The sequence below is a fragment of the Rattus norvegicus genome, chromosome 1, assembly GCF_021556685.1.
Source record: "Rattus norvegicus strain SHRSP/BbbUtx chromosome 1, alternate assembly SHRSP_T2T, whole genome shotgun sequence".
NCBI classification, from domain to species: domain Eukaryota; kingdom Metazoa; phylum Chordata; class Mammalia; order Rodentia; family Muridae; genus Rattus; species Rattus norvegicus.
This window is the reverse complement of record NC_141534.1, coordinates 188,225,319-188,245,405: the sequence shown is the minus strand read 5'-3', so window position 1 is coordinate 188,245,405 and position 20,087 is coordinate 188,225,319. Positions and strand designations below refer to the sequence as shown.

The following is a 20,087-nucleotide window of genomic DNA, read 5'->3' as shown; positions in this document are numbered from 1 at the left end:
CTACTCAGTTACAACGCCTTGAACTATGACAATGGCCTGCATGGAAATATATCCATAAAAGTACAATAAATAGCACCCATGTGTCAGTGACAACCACTAGCTGTCTAACTGCACTAGTGGTTCACTCAACAGGAGGGATTATCAGGCCTGGTACTGGAAACCTGGCCAGCTTGCAGGGACTAGCGAGGTAATGGATCTTAAAAAAGAATATACTACTCCCCTATATACTAGCAATACACTTTGCTAGACCAGCATAATTCCTCACTATGCTGTAAATCTTATCCTTATACCCATGGATAAGTGTAGCTACCACCCTTATCAAAGAAGCTTTCCTTTACAGAAGCCATCACAGAAAACTACAAATGGATACAGTGCAGAGAGAAACCAACCATGGGGCTCCCAGCCCCAGGGGTTACATCTCCATCATAGCCCCCTGAGTATTGTAGAAGAGGTGATGGAAAGATTAGAAGAGCTAGAATACCAATAAGTCTGCTGTGAAAGGCTCCCCTAGAAATGGCTGCATAACCAAGAGCGGAACAATTGCAGTATCCGTGGACATGTTAACATGGAGGAGGGAGAATTCTAAAGGGTCCTACTCCTAAAGAACTACAGGCAACTAATGACAGTTTGAAGAATGAGAATTAGCCTCTCCTAGGGATGAGCCTCCTTATTGGCTGGCCAATGTATGAGTTAGCCCTGAAACCACATACACATAACAAAACCAAACACCAGTTGTATTTATGTATTTGTGTGTGTGAGGCTATCAACTTGATTAGGGCATGGAAAGGGTTGGAGGGATGGTAGCTGGAGGGGCCAGAGAGAGGAAAGGGAAGGGGGAAGGGATATCATTCTATTTCCATTAAATATATATGTTAAAGAAAAGCAATAGTTACAAAATAGCAAACGCTACAAACATATTGAATAGGAGAGGAGTCTAGAGGGGTGTCTTTTGAACTCAGACCTTCCTGAAGCATGACAAGGAGGCCATGCTAAGATTGTGGAGAGCTGGAGTAGGCAGAGAGCAGCAAGATTCTGTATGGGAAGAGCTCAGCCTATCCAGGGATCGAACTCACGACTACTGGGATAGAATACAGGGATTTCAAGATGGAGAAATGGGAAATACCCAGAGGAAGCTATGTTCTCTGTAACAGTTGTCTCTATGCTCAAAGAGTGGATCCCTACTGTGTGCAGATGACAACTTCTGAGTCAGTAGCTATGCTGGATAGTTTGTCATCTTGACACATGGTAAAGTCATTTGAGAGGGGGGAACCTCAAGGGAAGAAATGGCTCCGTAAGATCAGGCTCTAAGGCAAGCCAATAGGACATTTTGTTAGTGATTGATGGGGGAGTGTCCCTCTCATTGTGGGTGGTGCCATCTCTTGGTATTTTGTCTAAGCTCCACCCCCACAGCTACCTGGCAACAGCCAGGTATGCTCTGCCCCACAGTTGCCTGGCAATAGCCAGCTGTGCCTGACTATAAAGGGGACTGCTTGTCCCCTCCTGTCCCTCTTACTCCTCTCTTGGTCTCTCTTGCTCTTCCTCTTCTCGTGCCCTCTTCCTTGTCCCTTCTCTCCTCATTCCTCCCTTTTCCCCCACGTGCCCATGGCCAGCCTTTGTTCCTCTCCACTTCTACTCTTCTTCTCTCATTAAACCTTTCCACATGGAACCATTTTGTTTTGGTGTGCTTTGTCCAGGCGCAGCACGGGCTGAGATTTAAACCCCAACATTGGTCTTAACACCATCCCTGGTCTGGTGGTCCTGGGTTCCATAAGAAAGCAGGCTAAGCAAGCCATAAGGAGCAAGCCAGTAAGCAGCATTTATTCATGGCCTCCACATCAGCTCCTGCCTTCAGGTTCCTGCCCTGTTTGAGTTCCTGTCCCTGACTTCCTCTGGTGATGAACTCGGATGGGAAGTGTAAGCAGAATAAACCCTTTCCTCCACAAGTTGCTTTAATCATGGTGTTTCATCACAGCCATAGAAATCCCGATGGAGGCAATAGTTCACAGGTGCCTAAGGCTGAGCAACCAGATCCTTCCTTGGGGACTTTTTACTTCTGAGTGAAGGGCCTATAGCACACACACTTAGATCAGAAAGACGTGTAGGAAAGTGTGTGGAAGGCTATTCCCTCCCATGGTTTTCATGGAGCCATTCTCTGGAGCATATTTACCATTTGCCTGCCTCTTCCCAGGCTCATTTCTCTCTGTGTGCCTCCTAAGTGATTTTCTCTGAGGCCGAGCAGTGCACACCACCCACAGCATAGGTGTTCTATTGCTGTGATACAATACAATGATCAAAAGCAACGTGGGCGAAGAAACAGTTTATTTCACCTTACAATTTTCAGATCATAATTCACCGCTAAGGAATGCCAGGGCAGGAATTCAAGGCAGGAACATGGAGGAAGGAACTAAAGCAGAAGCCACAGAGGAATATGGCAATTTGCTTGCTACCCTGGCTTGCTCAGCCTGCTTTCTTATGCTATCCAGGGCTGCCTGCCCAGGAGTGGCATTCCTGGTGAGCTGGGCTCTCTCAAATCCATCCTCAGTCCAGAAAACGCACCCAAGACTTGTCCCAGGCAGATCTTATAGGGGCATTTTCTCAATTTAAAGCCTCTCTTTCCAGGTGACCCCAGTTTGTATCATGTTGATGTAAAACGAATCAGGACAATCTTCTCATGTCTCCGCTCTTCCTAGGCAAACATACACATGCTCAATATTTGAACTACTATCTGTTCTCAATGACTCTCATTTGTATATCAAGAATCCAGACATCTCAGTATGACTCCAGATTTTGGAATTCTGAACTGAAGATCCACCCTTTTCTCCACCAGCTCCATTCCAAGTCCCCATCTCTCATCTGTGAGCCACATCCTTGTTAAGAAAGAGACTTTCCAGGGCTGATTGGTCTGCTCAGAACTTTGTGATTGTGGAGAGTTAGAATGGCTGAGATTTAAAATCAAATTATTTGGGGGCAGTGAAGTGGAAACTTAATTCTTTGGAAAGTCAGTTGGATGGTGTTTTGCTGGGGCAAACGTGAAATGTTTCGTTCAAGTGAACACAGGTGTGAGAGGCTAATGTGGACTTGTGAAGACATGTTTCACTGAAGCAGACACAGGAGGACATTCTGCTAAAGCGAGCACATGAAAGGACACATGAAGGATTCTTTGCTAACACACATGTACTGGTCTGCCTTACACTGTGTAGTTGAACTGCATTTGTCAGGACTCCATAGACAGAATTGCACCAAAAAGCTTCTGGTGGCGTGCTGCTGTTTCTTGCTGTTTCCTCAGACTTGGGCTGATTGGATGCATGTGTTGAGATAAGACATGCTCTGAGGCAAGGCACATGGAGGATGTGATGTTTGGAAGGTATAAATAGGACTCCGCCAAGTGACAGAGCTAGCTGTGCAATGTTTGTGGGTCTCGCATCCTCACTGATCTTGGCTTCCCTCAAAGAGGCACAGCTGACAACTTCTCCTTTTGGTCTCTCTTGTTGACTCTAGCCAAGGCCAAGGCTTGGCTGTCTCTGCTAGGTCATGTTACCGTTGTTGCTGGCCCGACTCTACCAAACTAGACTGCTGGTGTATCCATGAAATGTTTATGAATGGATCGAGTTGCCGTTGCCAATTTCCAGACTACATAGGCAGGAGTTGCTCCAGGGAACCTTTCTAAACAGGTCCACTTCCCCATATCCTTTCTTTCCCACTACCTCTGGTGGGTGGTGGGCTAAAAGGGAGGCTAAAGTGTTTAAGAACCACAATTAAAAATAAGGTTTGAAAAAAAAAACTGAAGTTACAGGGAGTCTTTTTTTTTTTTTTTCTGTTGAGATAGGGTTTCTCAGCATAACATTGGCTGTGTTGCAACTTGTAGATCAGGCTGGCCTCAAACTCAGAGATCCACCTGCCTCTGCCTCCCATGTGCCACTACTCTTGGCTGTGGCCACTTTTTAGTTCAATTAATTCTCCACTGCTGTTTTTTTAAAAATATTTATTAATTTATTTTATGTGAGTAAACCATTACTGTCTTCAGACACACCAGAAGAGGGCATAAGATTCCATTACAGGTGGTTGTGAGCCATCATGTGGTTGCTGGGATTTGAACTCAGGACCTTTGGAAGAGCAGTCAGTGCTCTTAACCCCTGAGCCATCTCTCCAGCCCTCCCCTGCTGTTTTTTACCTAACTTTTTTTTCAATCACAAGGCAAATCCTTTGTTATGTATTAACAGATTTCTAGCTGATGGACCAGTGTAATTCCATTTTAAGATTAGAAGTCATCTTGTTACGAAGTCAAAATAAGTTCATTCCTGTTTTCTGTAAAAAGTTTTGACCGTGTCTTGACTTAATCCCTGTATCTTGACCTCTACCTTGATAAGATAAAATGCTCTGCCAAATAACTATGAGGTGTTCTGCCAGGTTCCTATGTAACCAAATTCCTCTGAAAATCTCCCAACCCTTGAAAACCCTAGCCTTGCAGTGTTGAGGTTATAAAAACCCCACTTCTCCTATGTTGGGGGCTGACCTCTCAAATCCTACATTTATGGAGAGGCAGTTGTTGGACTGGCTATATAATATGCATATAATAAAGCTTGCTATAAATTTGGCTAATTTGAATAATGGTCTGTACTCTCATTTGGGGGATTAACACCACATCATCTGATATTTATAGGTTTTCCCCACGTAGCTCTAACCTATCTGAGGCACTGATACCACTGAAACTTGCTTCAACTCAAGACTCTTATTCTTTGATTATGAAAGTTCACACAACTACTTACACACTGGAATGTAGTACTCAAGACAGGCAACCCAAATCCTCTTGCTGGGTGTGGTCATTCGCATTGGCTGAGAACAAGTCATCTGTCATCCCCTTTCTGGGAGAGCTGCATCTTGCATTCACAGTGGCACTGGGTAATCTGCTGGGGAATTCAAACTTGCCCCATCCAAGATGGAGGTTGGGATATTCCACATAGCCCTATCCTCTTTACCATGTCCCCTGGCTTATAGAAGCCGCCATCTTTGATCTCTTCCTGATGTTCATTTCTGTTATCTGATCCATCCTCTAATCTCATCAGTCTTAGCTCTCCCAAGTGTCTTCATCTACCCTGGTCTTCTTGGCACCCCCCCCTTCATAGGCCTTCAATAGTATATATACTATTTACATACAATAATAGGTTTCACTATGATATTTTCACACATGTATATGTGTTTGTTTGATACAGGGCCTCACAGTGTAGTCCTGGCTGTTCTGGTACTCACTAGATACAACTAGGTTGGCTTTGAACTCACAAGGGTCATCCTGAGTGCTGGGATTGAAGAGGTGAGTCACCACACCCAGTTTTATAATGTATTTGGTGTTTACCTTTCCACTTCTGCTTGAAATTGTCAGGCAGACAGTCTTTCCTCCTCACCAACCCTTCTTTCCAACCAGTCCCATTGTGTCTTTGCTTTTGTTTTATTTTGATTTACAATTCTGATGGTCCAATGTGTTCAATCAGAGTTGCTTACAGGAGCAGGGCACCGTATGGTGGCTGCACACCACTGAAGCATCTGTCTTGTTTGTCTCTCAGTGACTATTAACTGGATTCATAGCCTCAGGGGAGGATGGAGCACTGTGTTCCTTCTCTTATTTGTAAGCTTGTGAACTCCTGTACTAAGGACTGCAGCTGCAGAATTCAGGAGTGCAACAGCCGAGTCATGCCTTTGAGAAAGTCTTCCACGACCCTTCCCGTTCTCCCGTTCTTGTATTCTTTGCCTCCGCTTGTGTTTCAGCTAAGCCACTGCAGCCTTGAGAGAACTCTCCAGCTTTCCTTTCTAGCTCAGACTCCTTATGTAGATTTCCATGTTCCTATGTCCCTTCCCTTGAAGAGGTTCACTTCAGCTTGGATCACAGTCACTAGCATGCCATCTAAAAACTGCCACTGTTTCCTGTATACCGTAGATTGCATGAGCATGAAAGCTGAGAGGGAACTGTGTTTGCTATTTTGGAGATTAGTCATGTGACATAGCCCAGGCTGTAAAGTTTTTCCTGCCACAGCCTTCTGAGTGCTGGGGTCACAGGCATGTGGCAAAACTGAGGAAAGGACGGACAGGAGGCCTTGCTTCTGGGATTTCTACTCATCCCAGGCACTTGAAGAACTCACTAATTACCCGCTTCTGGGTTCTATGAGATATATCATTCATTACAATTCCTCACCCTTCTGAGTAAGCAACCTGGCTCATTAACATTTCTGTCACTTTCATCCCTCCCTCCCTCTCCCTCCCTCCTCACCGAACTGTGGTTCTAGGCACAGGCTGTGGCCTGCTGAGCAGGGCTGTGGATTCCTGGCTTCACCAAACTGAACTCAGCGCTCCCTAGCCTGTGCCGCCGTTTGGCAGCTTGTTAGTTCCTTTCCAGTCTTTAACCTTTACTCAGGGGTTGCTTGTTTTCGGGGAAGCTCCAGGACAAAGTGGTAATGACTTAAAAAACTCCTCAGGGAGATACCCTTGGAGACCATTCCTATGGCACAGACTTTGAAAACCTCTCAGAGCACTGGAACCCCAACACCTGTAACCCCAAGTGTCTCGTTTCCTTTTCCTTGGGGGACGAGTAACAGTTTGCAGTGACTAGGCCTAAACCAGTGGATTCTGGGGCAACTTGTGTGAGCAAATGGAGGAGGGCTGACTGCATAAAGCTAACAATATGGCATACTAGAAAGAGCCCTGGATTTTTGGCTTTCAGTTGAGTATGAGATGGTAATTATAATCACCACCCTGCCCACTGACCCCACTGTCACAAGCCAAGATGACATTGTGAAAATACCCTACCAAATGCCAAGTGTGACAGAAATGTAGAACACCATATGTATCCAGTTTGCTCCTCTGCTGCTGTGAAAGAACACTGACGGTGAGGAGCCGGAGGGGGTCGAAACTGTATTCAGATTATACTGGATGAGAACCCAGGGCAGGAGCTGAAGCACAGGCCATGGAGGACCACTGCTTTCTGGCTTGCTCCCAGGGTTCATTCAGCCTGCTTCCTTACACGACCTATACAATCCTTCTCTGTGCTCACCATCTGCCCCTTCTCCCACTGAAGACGCTCGGGGACAAGAACTGTACTGTTTACCAACAGACTGTTGCACGTGAGAGAATGCCTAGAGTCCGGCAGCTGCTCAACATGACTGACTTACTGCACAAAGGGTAGCACAACGGTAAGGATCCCGTGGGATGAGGCAATGGGCTCTCACCATTAATCCACAGAGCCCACTACCTACTGGGCTCCCAGGCCCCTTTGCTGTCAATGCATTTAATATGCCTGTCCCTGGGCTCTAAATCTTATCACAAGGAGGAAGTCCACCAGATACATTCTGGAGAATTTCAGAATATGGAATGGAGTGCAGTGGAGAATTCCAGAATGTCCCCCTCAAAGACAAACTGAAGTATACTTTCCATGAGAAAATACCTTTAAACTTCATGGAAGAAACTTTAAAAAAATGCTATCCTTGCTGAGTATAGTGGTGCTTGCCTTTAATTTCAGCAATCAGGAGGTAGAGGGAGGGAGGTATCTGTGAGCTGAGGCTAGCCTGGTCTATATAATGAGTTCCAAGACAGTCAGAGATACCTAGCGAGACCTTGCCTTGGAGAAAAATAAACTTTAAATAGCTATCTGCATAACTCTTGAGGACCTAGGACCCTTCTGATAACCTGATGGAATGCCTGCTCTTTTGGTGAGAGGCCTGGATCATCCTCAGTTGTGTCTACCCCCTTTTCTTCCAGAGCAGGCTATCGTCTGAGGGTTCCAGTTACTCTCAGCTTTTGTTTTCCAACCACTGTGACCTCCCTCAAGCAATGTAGGCATGGAGTTCCACAAAGGGGGCGCATCGCGGATGCACTGCCCGGGTGACTGGTGGGACCAGAGAAGAGTGTATGAATGGATCTCAACGGCAGGTTAGCATTTTGGTCACAGCACACTGCTATTAGAATTACTGGATAAAAGAAAGGGTCAACTACCTCCCTAGTTGGTTAACATCTGAATCTAGGAAACTCTCAAATATTTGATTCATTAAAAAGGCAATCTAGAGGGCTTACACTTTTACATTATGTATTTGTTTAGCTTGTGCGTGCGTGCGTGTGTGTGTGTGTGTACCTGCAGGCACATGCCGCAATGTATCTGTGTTCGAAGGACAGCTTGGAGGAGCTGGTTCTCTCCTTCCACCGTGTGGGGCCCAGGAATAACTTAGGTTGTCAGGTTGGTGGCAAATGCCTTTTCTGCTGAGCAGTCTCATTGGCCCAGGGCTTGTTTGTTATTGTAGATTTAAATTTTTATTTTTAGGTATATAATTTAATTTTTAAAGATTTATTTACTTAACGTGTTTGAGCTTTTTGCCTGCCTGTATGTATGTGTATCACTTGTGTGCCTGGTCCTGGACGAGGCCCAGAAGAGGGCACTGGGTCCCTGGAACTGGAGTTAAAGATAGTTGTGGGCTGCCAGGTGGGTTCTGGGAACTGAGCCTGGGTCACTGAAAGAGCAGGCAGTGCTCTTACCTGCTGAGCCTAGTGCCTAGGCCTTGTTATCTAACTGTGGTTACTCCCCTGCTCCTGCCCAATCCATGTTACCAGAGTGAGCCATTGCTCTTGCACAGAATGCTGCAAAGTTCCTTGGAACTCTGAGACCCAAGGCTCACCATTCCATCAGAACCACTCCTTGCTTCTCCACCCCTCTCTGCTCCCTGGCAACCCCTACTCACGCTTTATTATTTCATACCACCCTCAAGTCATGCTTGCTTCTATGAACATCTTTAACCCCCTGTCTGCCAGGAAACCCCCAAATCCTATATGCTACCCCACAGTGGAAACTGTGGAAGCCCTGCTGTCTCTACACCATCCCATATCAGGTTGTCTTGGTATCTGCCACAGAGCCTCAGCACTGATTCCATAAATCCTTCTCCTTTGGCCAATGCTCAGCCACCCTCTCCCCTCTTGCCAACCATTGGGACACTCACCTCCATCTGTGTTTCTTCATTTATATCTCCATCTTTGGGAGAAGGCACAGCAGGACCTCTCTGCTCCAAGCTCCTCCAAAGAACTCTACAGAGCAGCTTGCCTGAGATAAGTGTTAGCTGGTCTCCAAGGTAACAGACTGCACCATGATAGCTTGGGGCAGGGAAGGCAAAGAGCTTGCTCACTCCAGGGATAAAGGGGCTCCTTGACTCTTGCAAGCCCCTCTGTCAGGTTGAGCTGTGTTTCTTTTCCTGATAAAGGCAGGATGTGACCTGTTTTTTCTATTTTTTCAACCTCTGGGTTGGCCCAGTCTATGGTTCAGGCCAGAGGAGCCCTGCTGCCTGCTGCCTTCTTGTGGCAGGAATGGAGGAAAAATACAAGGGAAGCCCAAGAGCTTTGCTCTTCAGTTCCCCCAGAGAACTGGGAACCAGCCCTATGTGATCTGGGAGCCTCTACCAGCACCAGGCCAAGCCCCACTTGGAGTCAGCAGGTCAGTGTGTCCGCAGCCAGGTGCTACAGAGGTTATTCACTCCAGCAGGTCCCAACCCAGGGACTCAGGAGGACCGGCTTGTGTGGTCCATCTCATTTAGGAGAGGAGCCCAGGACTGTGCTGCAGGGGGATCCTTTAATAATGGCCTCAAGTAACTGTGATGTAACTACCACTTGGCACAGTTTCAGACTTCTCTGAAACCTTGTACAGAGACTGCAGAAATGAGGGGGCTCCACCTAGGGTCCACCAGCTAGCAAGTGGCTAAACTCTTCTGATCCCAGTCACCCCTAAGTTGGTCTTCATTTCCGGAACCTTTTGCTTCAGAAGCTGGAACTCCCCTGAGTTGGGGATTTGTCTTTGAGGTGCTTATTCAGGCCAGATCAAAAACAACCAAACTTCCCAAACAGAAAATGTTAATTGTCAGAATCTGTGGGTTGCAAATGTCCTGCTTCGGGGCATGTAGCACTCTGCCAACACCAACAAGGTAGACAAGAGGCAGGTCATAAAGAATCCAGGGAATGACAGTGTCATGAGCAGAGGGTTGTGATGTGAACAGAGGTCAGAGGGCACATGTGCCCACCTTGAGGGGAATCCCAGCTTCCTGGAAGGCTACAGGCACAGAATTTCAAGTTTATGGCCAGCTTGTACTCAACGAGACTGTATACAAGGATTGGTTGGGTGGGGGTGGAGAATCCTGGGTGGAAGCTGGTTAGCTTTTCAGCATTATGTTTGGAAACATAAGGGTCCCATACAGGCAATCTACTCCCCAAATCCCTTGCTTCTGAGATACACAGGGTTTTGCGGTGTTTTTTTATTTTCTTTTTCCTTTTTAACATTTCAAGGAAAAAGCCCAACACTGAGGACTCCTGCTGCTGTTTTATTTCACACAGCACACACTGGATACACTTGGGCTACGGACAAAGCCAGGAAGGTTTATAGAGACCAAGGGAGTGGGGGAGGAGAAAGCTGCGATGTGCAGCCACTCCAGCCCCAGTCTCCCAAGTGTTGGGACTGCAGGCACATGCCAGCACACCCAGCACGTAGCTCGTTAGAGTGCGGCTCTTGTCCAGAATCAAAGTACAACAGGGACGACTGTTTTTCTTTCCTTTTTGTTTTTTGAGGCAGGTTTTCCCTGTAGCCCTGGCTGTCTGAGAACTCAAGAGCACTGAGACGCAAGGCATGTAGCACTGCTGGGCAGGTGTATCTGTTTTCCTCCCGTTAGTTCTTTGGAGCTGGTCAGGGTCCATTCATCCATCTCTGATCATTCTTTTAAAGGCTCTTACCTTGTGACATCCCACTCTGGTCTATGGCGGGGTATGTTTTTGAGATTAACTTGTATTTTCCTTTACTTCAAACTGGACAAGTGCTTTTTGTGAGGTTGGGAAGCAGCATGAAGTTAATCGCTTTTTCAAATTGTTGACTAAACTAGAGACAAAGGAGGGGAGGTAGGAATGTGTTTACAGTCAAGAGGGGAGTGTATTGCACTCCTTTTAATTAAGAGACAGAAACTAACTCAAAATAGCTTAAGGTGTGTGTGTGTAATGTGTGGGCGCTGGTGTGTGTGTGTGTGTGTGTGTTATGTGTGGGCGCTGGTATGTGTGTGTGTGTGTGTAATGTGTGGGCGCTGGTGTGTGTGTGTGTGTGTGTGTTATGTGTGGGCACTGGTGTGTGTGTGTGTTATGTGTGGGCGCTGGTGTGTGTTTGTGTTATGTGTGGGCGCTGGTGTGTGTGTGTGTGTGTGTGTGTGTGTGTGTGTGTGCGCTGATGGGAGTCAGGTAGAGGCTTTGGCCGAATGGTCTCCATGTCTCAGCTTTCTTCTGTGATAGCTCAAATCTCAAGCCAAGCCTCCTCAGGTTTGGCAGGAAAATCTAGACACAGTGGCACCAATTTCTGCCCCCACAACGTAGCAACTGATAGAGCTTTCTTCCTAGGAGCTCCAACTAAGTCCTAAGCTTGGCTCCCTGGTCACATGCCACCGTGTTCCCTGAACCAATTGTGTGACTGACTGTGGCTGCCAACTCCAGCAGTCCTCCTATCTATCCCCCTCAGCACCAGGGTTTACAGGCATGCACACGAGCAACACACTTGGTTTGTTTGGTGGGTACGGAGGTCTGAACTCAGGTTCCTGTGGTAGCACATCAAGCCAATTAACCAGAGCCAACCCTTCTCCCCTTGGTCTTTGCCTTTTACTATGATAGTGAGGTTGAAATGGGTCTGAGGGAAGCCACCAGGCCGAGGATGTTCTCTAGAAGACAGACACCAAGAAACCAGGCTATGAAAATTAGAAGGGGTAGAGGCCTGCTCCGTGCTTGGTAGCAACACCTTGGTGAGATGGTTAAGACCTAAGAGGAGATGGGATGGGTCACTGGTGCACCATGGGAGTTCCTAGCTCACCAGTTTTTCACATCCCAAGTGTGGGGTGGGCACAGTATGCCATTGCAGCACCCAGCATGAGACTATTGAAGTCCTATCAGTGTGACAACAGATAGTCCTGAGGTCTAAGGATGCCTGCAGGATTTGGGTATCTTAGTAACTAATAGATATTTTCCTACCTCCAAGGAAGAAGAATGTGGCTGGGTTTTAAGCACCCTTGGAGGAAAATGGGGAGCAATCTGTTTGGAGCTATCTCCCTGGGGGGTTCAAATTCTAAAAAAGTACTAGAAACCAATGGGTGGTTGTCTTAGTTTCACCAACTAAAGATGCCAATCCCGTTGTAGCATCCCTGAATGTGACTGCAAAGACAAGCCTTGACAAGAAAGAAACTGAGATTAAAGACAATGTCAGCATATTTTCCATTTTTTCTTTGAACAAAAAAGATAATATTCAGCAGGTGCTCTCAGTAAGGAGCAGCTTTTAAACAGGGTATGTTTGTGATTCTCTGCATTCTGCATCTAGAAAGAAACCATGGACTTATCTTCTAATGCCAGAGCCAAGGAAATCATGCAACTGGGATGAGCTATTTTTGTTTCCTTTAGACTAGCCAAACTGGCAACATGAGGCAGCTGGAGTGCTACACCTGAAGTCAAGGGACCTGGGTTTGGAACTGGAACTTATACCAACTACTACCTAGAGAGCCTGGGCAGTTGTCAGCCGGTGAAGCCAGCTTCTCCTCCTCCTTACTACCCAGGAGAATGTAAAGATAAGCTCGGACTACATGAGTTACTCTTCCTTCCTTCCCTAAACATGCTGAACACCATCTCTGTTCATCAACAGCACCCTGCAAAATAAGAATGGTCTTAATGGACTGGTAGACTGTAAAATATTGGTATCTGGTAAGTTTTTTGTAATCTGAGTTTACGGCAGCATCCCTTATAAAAGCAAAAATTAAAACAAACTGCCTCAAAACCCTCTCCCCCAAACCCTCAAAGGAGAAATAACCTACATAGATAAATGATTTGTGTACATAGATATTATTTATAACATAGAATAGCACCTAAAAGGTCTTGGCATGTGTGTGTATACACAGAATATCACCTCTTGTTGTTAAACTAATCAATTATAAAATGCCTGCTGGAATATCCAAGAAATAACGCTGTTCTACTTTACAATAGGAATGTATCTGTAAGAAAGAAAGTTCCCTTACTTTAGCTGAGGGGCTGTGGGGGATGGGTGGCAGCTTTTCATCTAGGGTGTGCCTGCTGGTAGGCTGCCCCGTGATGCAGGCAGCAGGACTGCATTTGATGGGTTACTAAGAACAATTTATAGAGGAGACGTGAAGGTGAAAGGGGCACATGTCTGGAGGGGTGCGGCAGAGTAGGAGAAAGGAGGAGTGGATAGGATCAAGATATAGTGTATATATGTCAGAAATTGTCAAAGAAAAACTATTTAAAACTAAACATTTTTAAAGAAAAAGAAAAGAATACCTAATAAGCTATTAGTTTCTTGGAAAGGTGGGTTATGAGTGGGCACTTATCATGTTCAATACTCCTGGGCTTTAAAAGAAAGCATTTTTATTTATGTTAATGTGTGTGCCTGTGAATATGCATGTGTGTGTGGTGCCCATGGAAGCAAGGGGAGGGCACTGGATCTCTTCCAGCTAAAGGTACAGGTGATTGTGAGCTGCCCGATATGGGTGTTGAGAACCGAAGGGTCCCCTATAAAAGCAGTCAGTGCTCTTAATCACTGACACACACACACACACACACACACACACACACACACACACACACACACACACACACACACACACTGTTGTTAAAAAGAAAATCCTTTTATGTCAGCATAGGTTTGTGAGAACTGCCCTCGTAATAGCACTTGGGACAAGAGGTAGTTGATGGCCCAAGCAGTGGTGTTACAGTGGCAAGCATACGGTGGCATTCCAACTAGTAAGTCCATCTCGCTAGACGCTGACCACACCAGCATGTCAAGTGTGTAGGAGTGAGCCAGTTACATCTTTGTTAGATGTGCAGAGGAACTTTTACCCCAGGAAAATATGGATAGCCAAACAGAACTTTGGTTCTTTAACTGTACTTGAATGAAAAACAAGGAGATATAAGAAAGAGCTGCTTTAATGGACAAACAATCTGTCTTAAACAATTAATACGAAATGTTTAAGCAATATGAAAAGTGCCAGAGAAAAGGGCACAGTATTTACTTTACTGGAAAACTGTTCTAATCATTACATTGAAATCTTAATAACAACTATACTGTTACTTTTCTGTTGCTGTGATAAAACACAACGACTAAAGCAACTTATAGAAGAAAAGGTTTATTTGGCTTACGGTTCCAGAGGACTAAGTCAACTGTGGCGGGGAAGTATGGCGGCAGCGGCAGTGGCAGCAGCAGTGGTGGCAGCAGCAGGCATGGTGGCTGGAGCAAAAGCTGAGGTCTCACATCTTGAACTGCAAGGCTGGAGCAGAGGACTGGAAACAGCACGAGGCTTTGACATCTCAAAGCCCACCCCCAGTGACATGCTTTCTCCTCAACGAGGCACCTCTTTTTAAACCTCCCCAAACAGCCACCAACTGGGATCAAGAATCCAAACATCTGAGACTATGGGGCACAGTGTCATTCCAGCTGTAACAGTTCTTGACTAAAGGTGAGCAAAGAGTAGACATGGAAGGGGGGAGCTCCCTCACACAGAATGCTAACACAAAGTCCACCAAGAGGCAAGGTCTCTGTAAGTGACAGTGCTACAATACTGTTTTGTTTTGCGACAGGCTAGCCTTGAACTCCCTATGAAGTTGAAGGTTACCTTAAGCCTTTGCTTCTACCTCCTGAATGCTAGAATTACAGGCGAGTCCCACTATACCTGGTTTACTCAGTGCTGGGGACTGAACACAGGGCTCGGTGCACACTCTACCAGGTTACTTCTTTAACAAGAGAGCTACACCCTAGAAATAAGCATTTAAAATCAAAATTTATTAAAAGTAATAGAAGCCTTTTTAGTTTCTTTAGTAGACAATTTATTTTGATAAACTTGCTCAATAACAAAAATACAAGTGAAGAAAATTATGTTCACTTTATACAGTTGTATTAACAATTTGTTTTGAAACTATTAATTGAAAAAATGTTATAACCAATTAGAAAACAATTCTTAATAAAGTTTTGGATAATATACAGTCCTTGACCACAACCTAAAGTCTCTCAAGGCCACACAACTAAAATTCTGTGTAGACGATTCCACCTACACAGACCGCCTTTCTCCTTCATATATTTTTATCCTTCAAAACTTTTCTAAAAGACAGCTTACTGTTTTGACTTGTGAATGAAAATTTAATCCTTAAAAAAAAGATCAAAGTGGGTTGATAAAACAGTTACTATGACCAGAGTAACTGGTGACTAGTAGTCTTTTAATAAAGACAAAATAAATGCAACATGTTCTTCTCATGAAGCCCATGATGCAAAATAACAGCTAAGAACAGATCCAAAGTTAGTTTCCAACACTTTTTCAGGACCTTTCCTCTAAACCAACAGATTGCCTGTCACCAGGACTATCTATTTCACTGAAGAGATTAAACAGTGAACTCATACAACAACACACGGAGAAATCAAAGCTGTAGGCAAAACCCAAGAATGTGTTTTGGTCATCTAGAACATTACAAAAGAAAAAGAAGGCATCCTTCAAAAACAAAACAGATGGAACAGAAAATAGGTTTGTGAGAGATGGGAGAGTCAGAAACATTCCACCCACACACTAACAACACAGAACATGGATTACCTTGGGAAGAATTGTGAGAGATGGAGAGTCAGAAACATCCCACCCACACACTAACAACACAGAACGTGGATTACCTTGAAAGAATTGTACTAATGGTTGCTTTTAATGAACTGAAGGTTTTTATCTTTACAGATGTGTAGGCTTGTTCGATAGGAGCTTCCCAAAAACTCAAACTAGTTCAGTCTTGTGCAAATAAAACCTAAAAATAGTTTTCAGCAGATTTTACAGTGATATTCTTAGGCATGAGAGAATGTACACTCTAAGAACAATGTAACAGACAAAATCTGACAAATGATTGCACCATAAAAGTGTTTTATATATACATTTTACAAGATATGATTCCTGCTATAAATTAATACTGTGCTATGTAGTGATCATAGTGACCCTTTAAAAGCAGCTGCTGGCAGCTGTTTGTCCTTCCACTTACAGGACTTAGATTATATGGATGAGTTCACTTCAATAACGTTTGGTCTGAGAGAGTTTACAAAGACTGGACTTCACACACTATTTGATGGGTGGTTTTAATCCTGGGTCAGAGCGCTGAGTGGCTAGAGGGGCTTCCCCCCATCAGCTCTTCATGCACTGGGCTTCTAAGACAATGATGAAATTAAAGACAATTTAATGGTTTGGGTAATAGATACAAATAAAACCTAAAATTTTGTAATCTTACACAATACCACTGTAAATGAGAGAAGTAAACAGTGGGGAAATTCATAGCAGCTGAGAATCTTTCTCTCCCCATGCTCATGATCCAGTTAAAAATATTTTGAGAAACTATATACAATAAAATCCATCTTTTTAAAGAGAAAAGCTCTTGGTCATGTCAGTTAATTTGAAGTATACTTTGCTAATACTTTTTATCAGTGGTATAGTGCCAACTACCAAACCTTTCCTTCAGAGTGACCCATCTGACTGACGACTAATCAAAGCCCAATCCTGAATGTCAATAGGACATGTATAGTGGTGGCCTTAGAACTGCCTGGATGGAACAGGTGGTGGAAAGTGTCCTTCCTCCGATTGACTGCAGGGTTCTCACACTTCTAGAAGGGTCCACTCCTCCAAGGTTCCGGTATGAGCCCAAACACTGGCTTTTCATTCACAATTTAATACTGAGACAGGTGAATAGCAAACACACTGGTGAGGACTGACTCAAGTCTTCCACTCTAGGTTGGCTCTCAATAACCATCCCGTGAGGGATAATCGAGCTGCTTAGGAATCATTCCTGTGTATGAAGCTCGGGCTATGTGGGACTTGTACTCTGTCCACCAACAGGGACACTTGGATTGCCATTCACTATAGAGAGGACAAATTCAGGCTCCACTGCCATCAAACATCCTTGTGACCAGATTCAAACAAGTGTTCACCAGGAAGAATCTCGGTGTTGACGCAGGCATGGGAATGTGGGGAGGAAAGGGCTCTGTTTTAAAAGTACTTGTGAGTTCAGAATTGGCTGCATTGCTGTTTCTAGAAAAAACCCTTAAGGCTGTGGGTTTAATGCAGCCTTCAAACAAATGCAAGAATGTTAGCTTTTTAGCAAACACAGGTATAATGCATATAGAGGAAATATTGTATTGCTCAAGAATTTGGTGAAGATCTACTAATAATACAGATAAAATGCAATTTTTATGGGAGAGCAGAATTAGTGTTGTCAATAGCCAAAACAGCCAGATGTTTGCCAGTGACCTTAATGTGAAGCTGTATGCTTGAACATATACAATGCACTGTTAATGTAGCAGACTGAACCAGTGGTAAGAATGAATGTCTGTACAATACATGATAGTTGATACTCATTTCAACAGTGTCAGATTCCCCAAACTATAAGGTTTGACATGACCTTACCTTTACTATCATATACAAATAAATTAAACCTAGAAAGAATCTTTAGCTTAACTTAAAATTGCACCTAGAAAGGTATGGAGTTATTTGTACCTATTACAGAAACCTGTCAAAATCAAGGGCTGCTACAAAGAATGAGGTAAACTGAAGACTCTCTCCACTATGCAGCCTTCAGATAAATGGCTTTTTTCTATTGAGTTCTAGGTTGCACACCACAGTGTTTTGCTAGCAAGCATTCAGAGTTCTCGTCCAGGAACTGTTTGCATGTGTGCATATACAAATGTACACACACATACACACACACACATATACACACTGTATACTGCATCAGCAAAATATATATATTATATATATATTTATATAAATATAAGGAAGATTTCCCCCACCCACCCCAAACTTGTTTCTTAGTGTTTTCTTTTTTCTTTTGTACACAGAGATTAGGGAGTTTTAGAATTTTTACATACAGTTTAGCAAACAAGTTTTGATCTATTGGCTTCTTGGTGCAGTAATGCCACGGCAATCCACTGTGGTGCCAAAGGCTCCTAACATGACAAGGAAATTGAGAACACTAATGTCTTAGGAGGTGAGGCCAGCCCCACACGAACCTCCCGCACCCTTCTGGTCCATCATGATTCATAAATACTACACTTTCCCCCCTCTCAAATGAATCATTAGACATTAAAAACAGATCAACAGTCACCAGGGGCCACATGCTTCAGTAAAGCACTCTCCGTCACTAGGTCACTATCACAGTGCAGACTGCCTGCCTGAATACGTTCAGGAGATTTAGTCACTATTGTATTTGGTTATGGAAAAGGCTCTCGTTCTTTTGTTAAAATCCAAAGTGCATAGTGAGAACAAATCAAAGCAATTTTTCCTTTTCGGCATCAGGTTCATCTAAGCATCTTCCTATGAGAGGACTGCCCAGATGCCTTCTCTTTGTCCTCCCAACCTCTAAAAATAAAAAATAAAATAAAAAAATAAAAAGTTAAGCTGTTTAGACATTCGTCAGCCTGGTAAACAGACTTTGCCAGCAAACAGAAGTCCTACTATTGTGAAGAAAATCGATAAGACAAAAAGTACATATGATGACCCAACTACTGTGTTGTTGGGTAACTTATAAGGTTGACCTCCGACTTCATTGATGTAAAATCCTATTGGAAATATTAGGGCAGCCATACAGAAAAGGATCACTGTAAAACAAACCAAAACACAACATTAGTAACATGCTTTGGCGAGGAAAAAGAACAATAAGAACTTGGTACAAGACAATTTCTATAAGGGTCTGTGGATGGATTACAAGGCCAAGCCTGTGGGAGCACCACTGACCCTTGTCAGACGACCTACATATACCATTTCACATAGCATCCCCAAACCAGCAAACCAAACCCAGGAAAGCTGGGCTACATTTCTTACACAAGTTTTTAGAGGACCTTGGATTACGAGCATTAAGGTGTGTGTGAGTGTCTGAAGCATTTACTAATTAAGGGCAGAGCTAGGGACGGAGTTCTAGCCCTTGTGTGTCTGCCTGTCTTAAACATTTAGTAATTAAAGGCAGAATGAAGGGTTAAGTTCTAGCTGTCTGTCATAATTAAGAGCAGAGTTAGGGGCGAAGTCCTGGCTCTAGTATTTATTAGCTGACCTGTTTGGTTAAAATAGGAGAAATTTTAGAATGTACTAAAGTCATAAGTAAACCGTGTCAAGGCCCTAGCAAAGTGTTGGCTGACAGAAGTGCTAAGTAGACACTGTAGCTGTTACATCACAGCTGTCAGCCAGTCCTTTTCACAGCACTAGAGGGAACCTAGGAAAAGGTGCATGCAATGAGTACCACTTTCTTTAATTTTCAACCAGCTGGCGAAAGATGGTCACACCTCTAGGATGGCTGGCAAACTCTCAGAGTGGTTATCTCTCATGGACAGTGTTCCAGAACAGTAACATATCTATCAGGTTTCTGAACATACACAGATAACAAAGTGAGGGAGGGGGATAAACAACCTTTGGGTCTTAGAAACACAATGAAATATATTTTTCGATAAAATATGTCTAGAAATACCAGAAACACCAGTGTCTGGGCAGAAGTAGTGTCTGTCTAGACTTTTATCAAATCCTGTGTTCCCCATACTACCAAAGAAATGCTTTTCCCAGTAAACATAAATTATCCACAGTAGCTTAGCTTTTCTGAGAAAGTGTTTTTAATTCTTGCAGGCAGTAGGCCCCTTGCATTTTTTTAGGCTAGAAGGCTCTCGTGAACACAGGTGAACTAGTTGTTGGGAGTGAAGATCTGAAACTTTTTCCAAGATAAACCTATCTCCGAGAATGTCAAGGGAGCCCTGGACAAATGTAACGTTGACGGTAGCTTTAAACTTTGCTGGGTAGGCCGATCAATCAGAAGAACTTAATGAACTTTTTCCTGGATGAAGTTCCAATAATACATTGAACGGTACCATCTGCTTGAGTAATTATCCCTTGAGAAGCAAATCAGCATTCCTGTGTGCTCTGCAGCGCTGCAGGAGACAGTCTATACTGTATGCTTCAGTTTAGACAAGCGACTGTACCAAACAATATCATACAAGCAAACCTAGATTCTCTGTGAATCTAGTGAAAAATGTAGGCATTAGACTTCATTCAGGTTTT

At 44.1% G+C, this 20,087-nt stretch overlaps 2 protein-coding genes and 1 long non-coding RNA gene across 16 annotated transcripts in view; 1 reads left to right on the top strand and 2 right to left on the bottom strand.

Moving 5' to 3' along the window:
• Nucleotides 1–9,095, bottom strand: part of Vwa3a (von Willebrand factor A domain containing 3A) — a 62,140-nt gene extending 53,045 nt beyond the window's left edge. For 2 of the 8 annotated variants that reach the window (XM_087659554.1, XM_087659558.1), the window contains exon 1: nt 8,970–9,082. Coding sequence is in view for 6 of the 8 variants with exons in the window: in XM_087659548.1 (XP_087515674.1) it covers nt 8,970–8,989 (20 nt within the window). In the remaining 2 variants the exon portion in view is untranslated. 8 annotated transcript variants of the gene reach the window in all.
• LOC102555900 (uncharacterized) lies at nt 6,719–15,817 on the top strand. Of its 6 annotated transcripts, none has more exons than XR_015652464.1 (4): nt 6,719–7,178; nt 7,744–7,914; nt 12,433–12,729; nt 14,146–14,264. It is a non-coding gene; the product is annotated as an uncharacterized LOC102555900 (long non-coding RNA). The 6 variants fall into 6 exon arrangements; XR_015652460.1 differs by lacking the exons at nt 6,719–7,178; nt 7,744–7,914 and adding exons at nt 8,749–9,457; nt 12,175–12,319; XR_015652465.1 differs by lacking the exons at nt 6,719–7,178; nt 7,744–7,914 and adding an exon at nt 8,742–9,098 and having other exon boundaries at nt 12,353–12,729.
• Nucleotides 13,948–20,087, bottom strand: part of Mosmo (modulator of smoothened) — a 70,679-nt gene continuing 64,539 nt past the window's right edge. Inside the window, 1 exon segment of one of the 2 annotated variants that reach the window (NM_001401762.1) lies at nt 13,948–18,646. In NM_001401762.1, coding sequence (NP_001388691.1) covers nt 18,462–18,646 — 185 coding nt within the window. In that variant the 3' untranslated portion in view covers nt 13,948–18,461. 2 annotated transcript variants of the gene reach the window in all.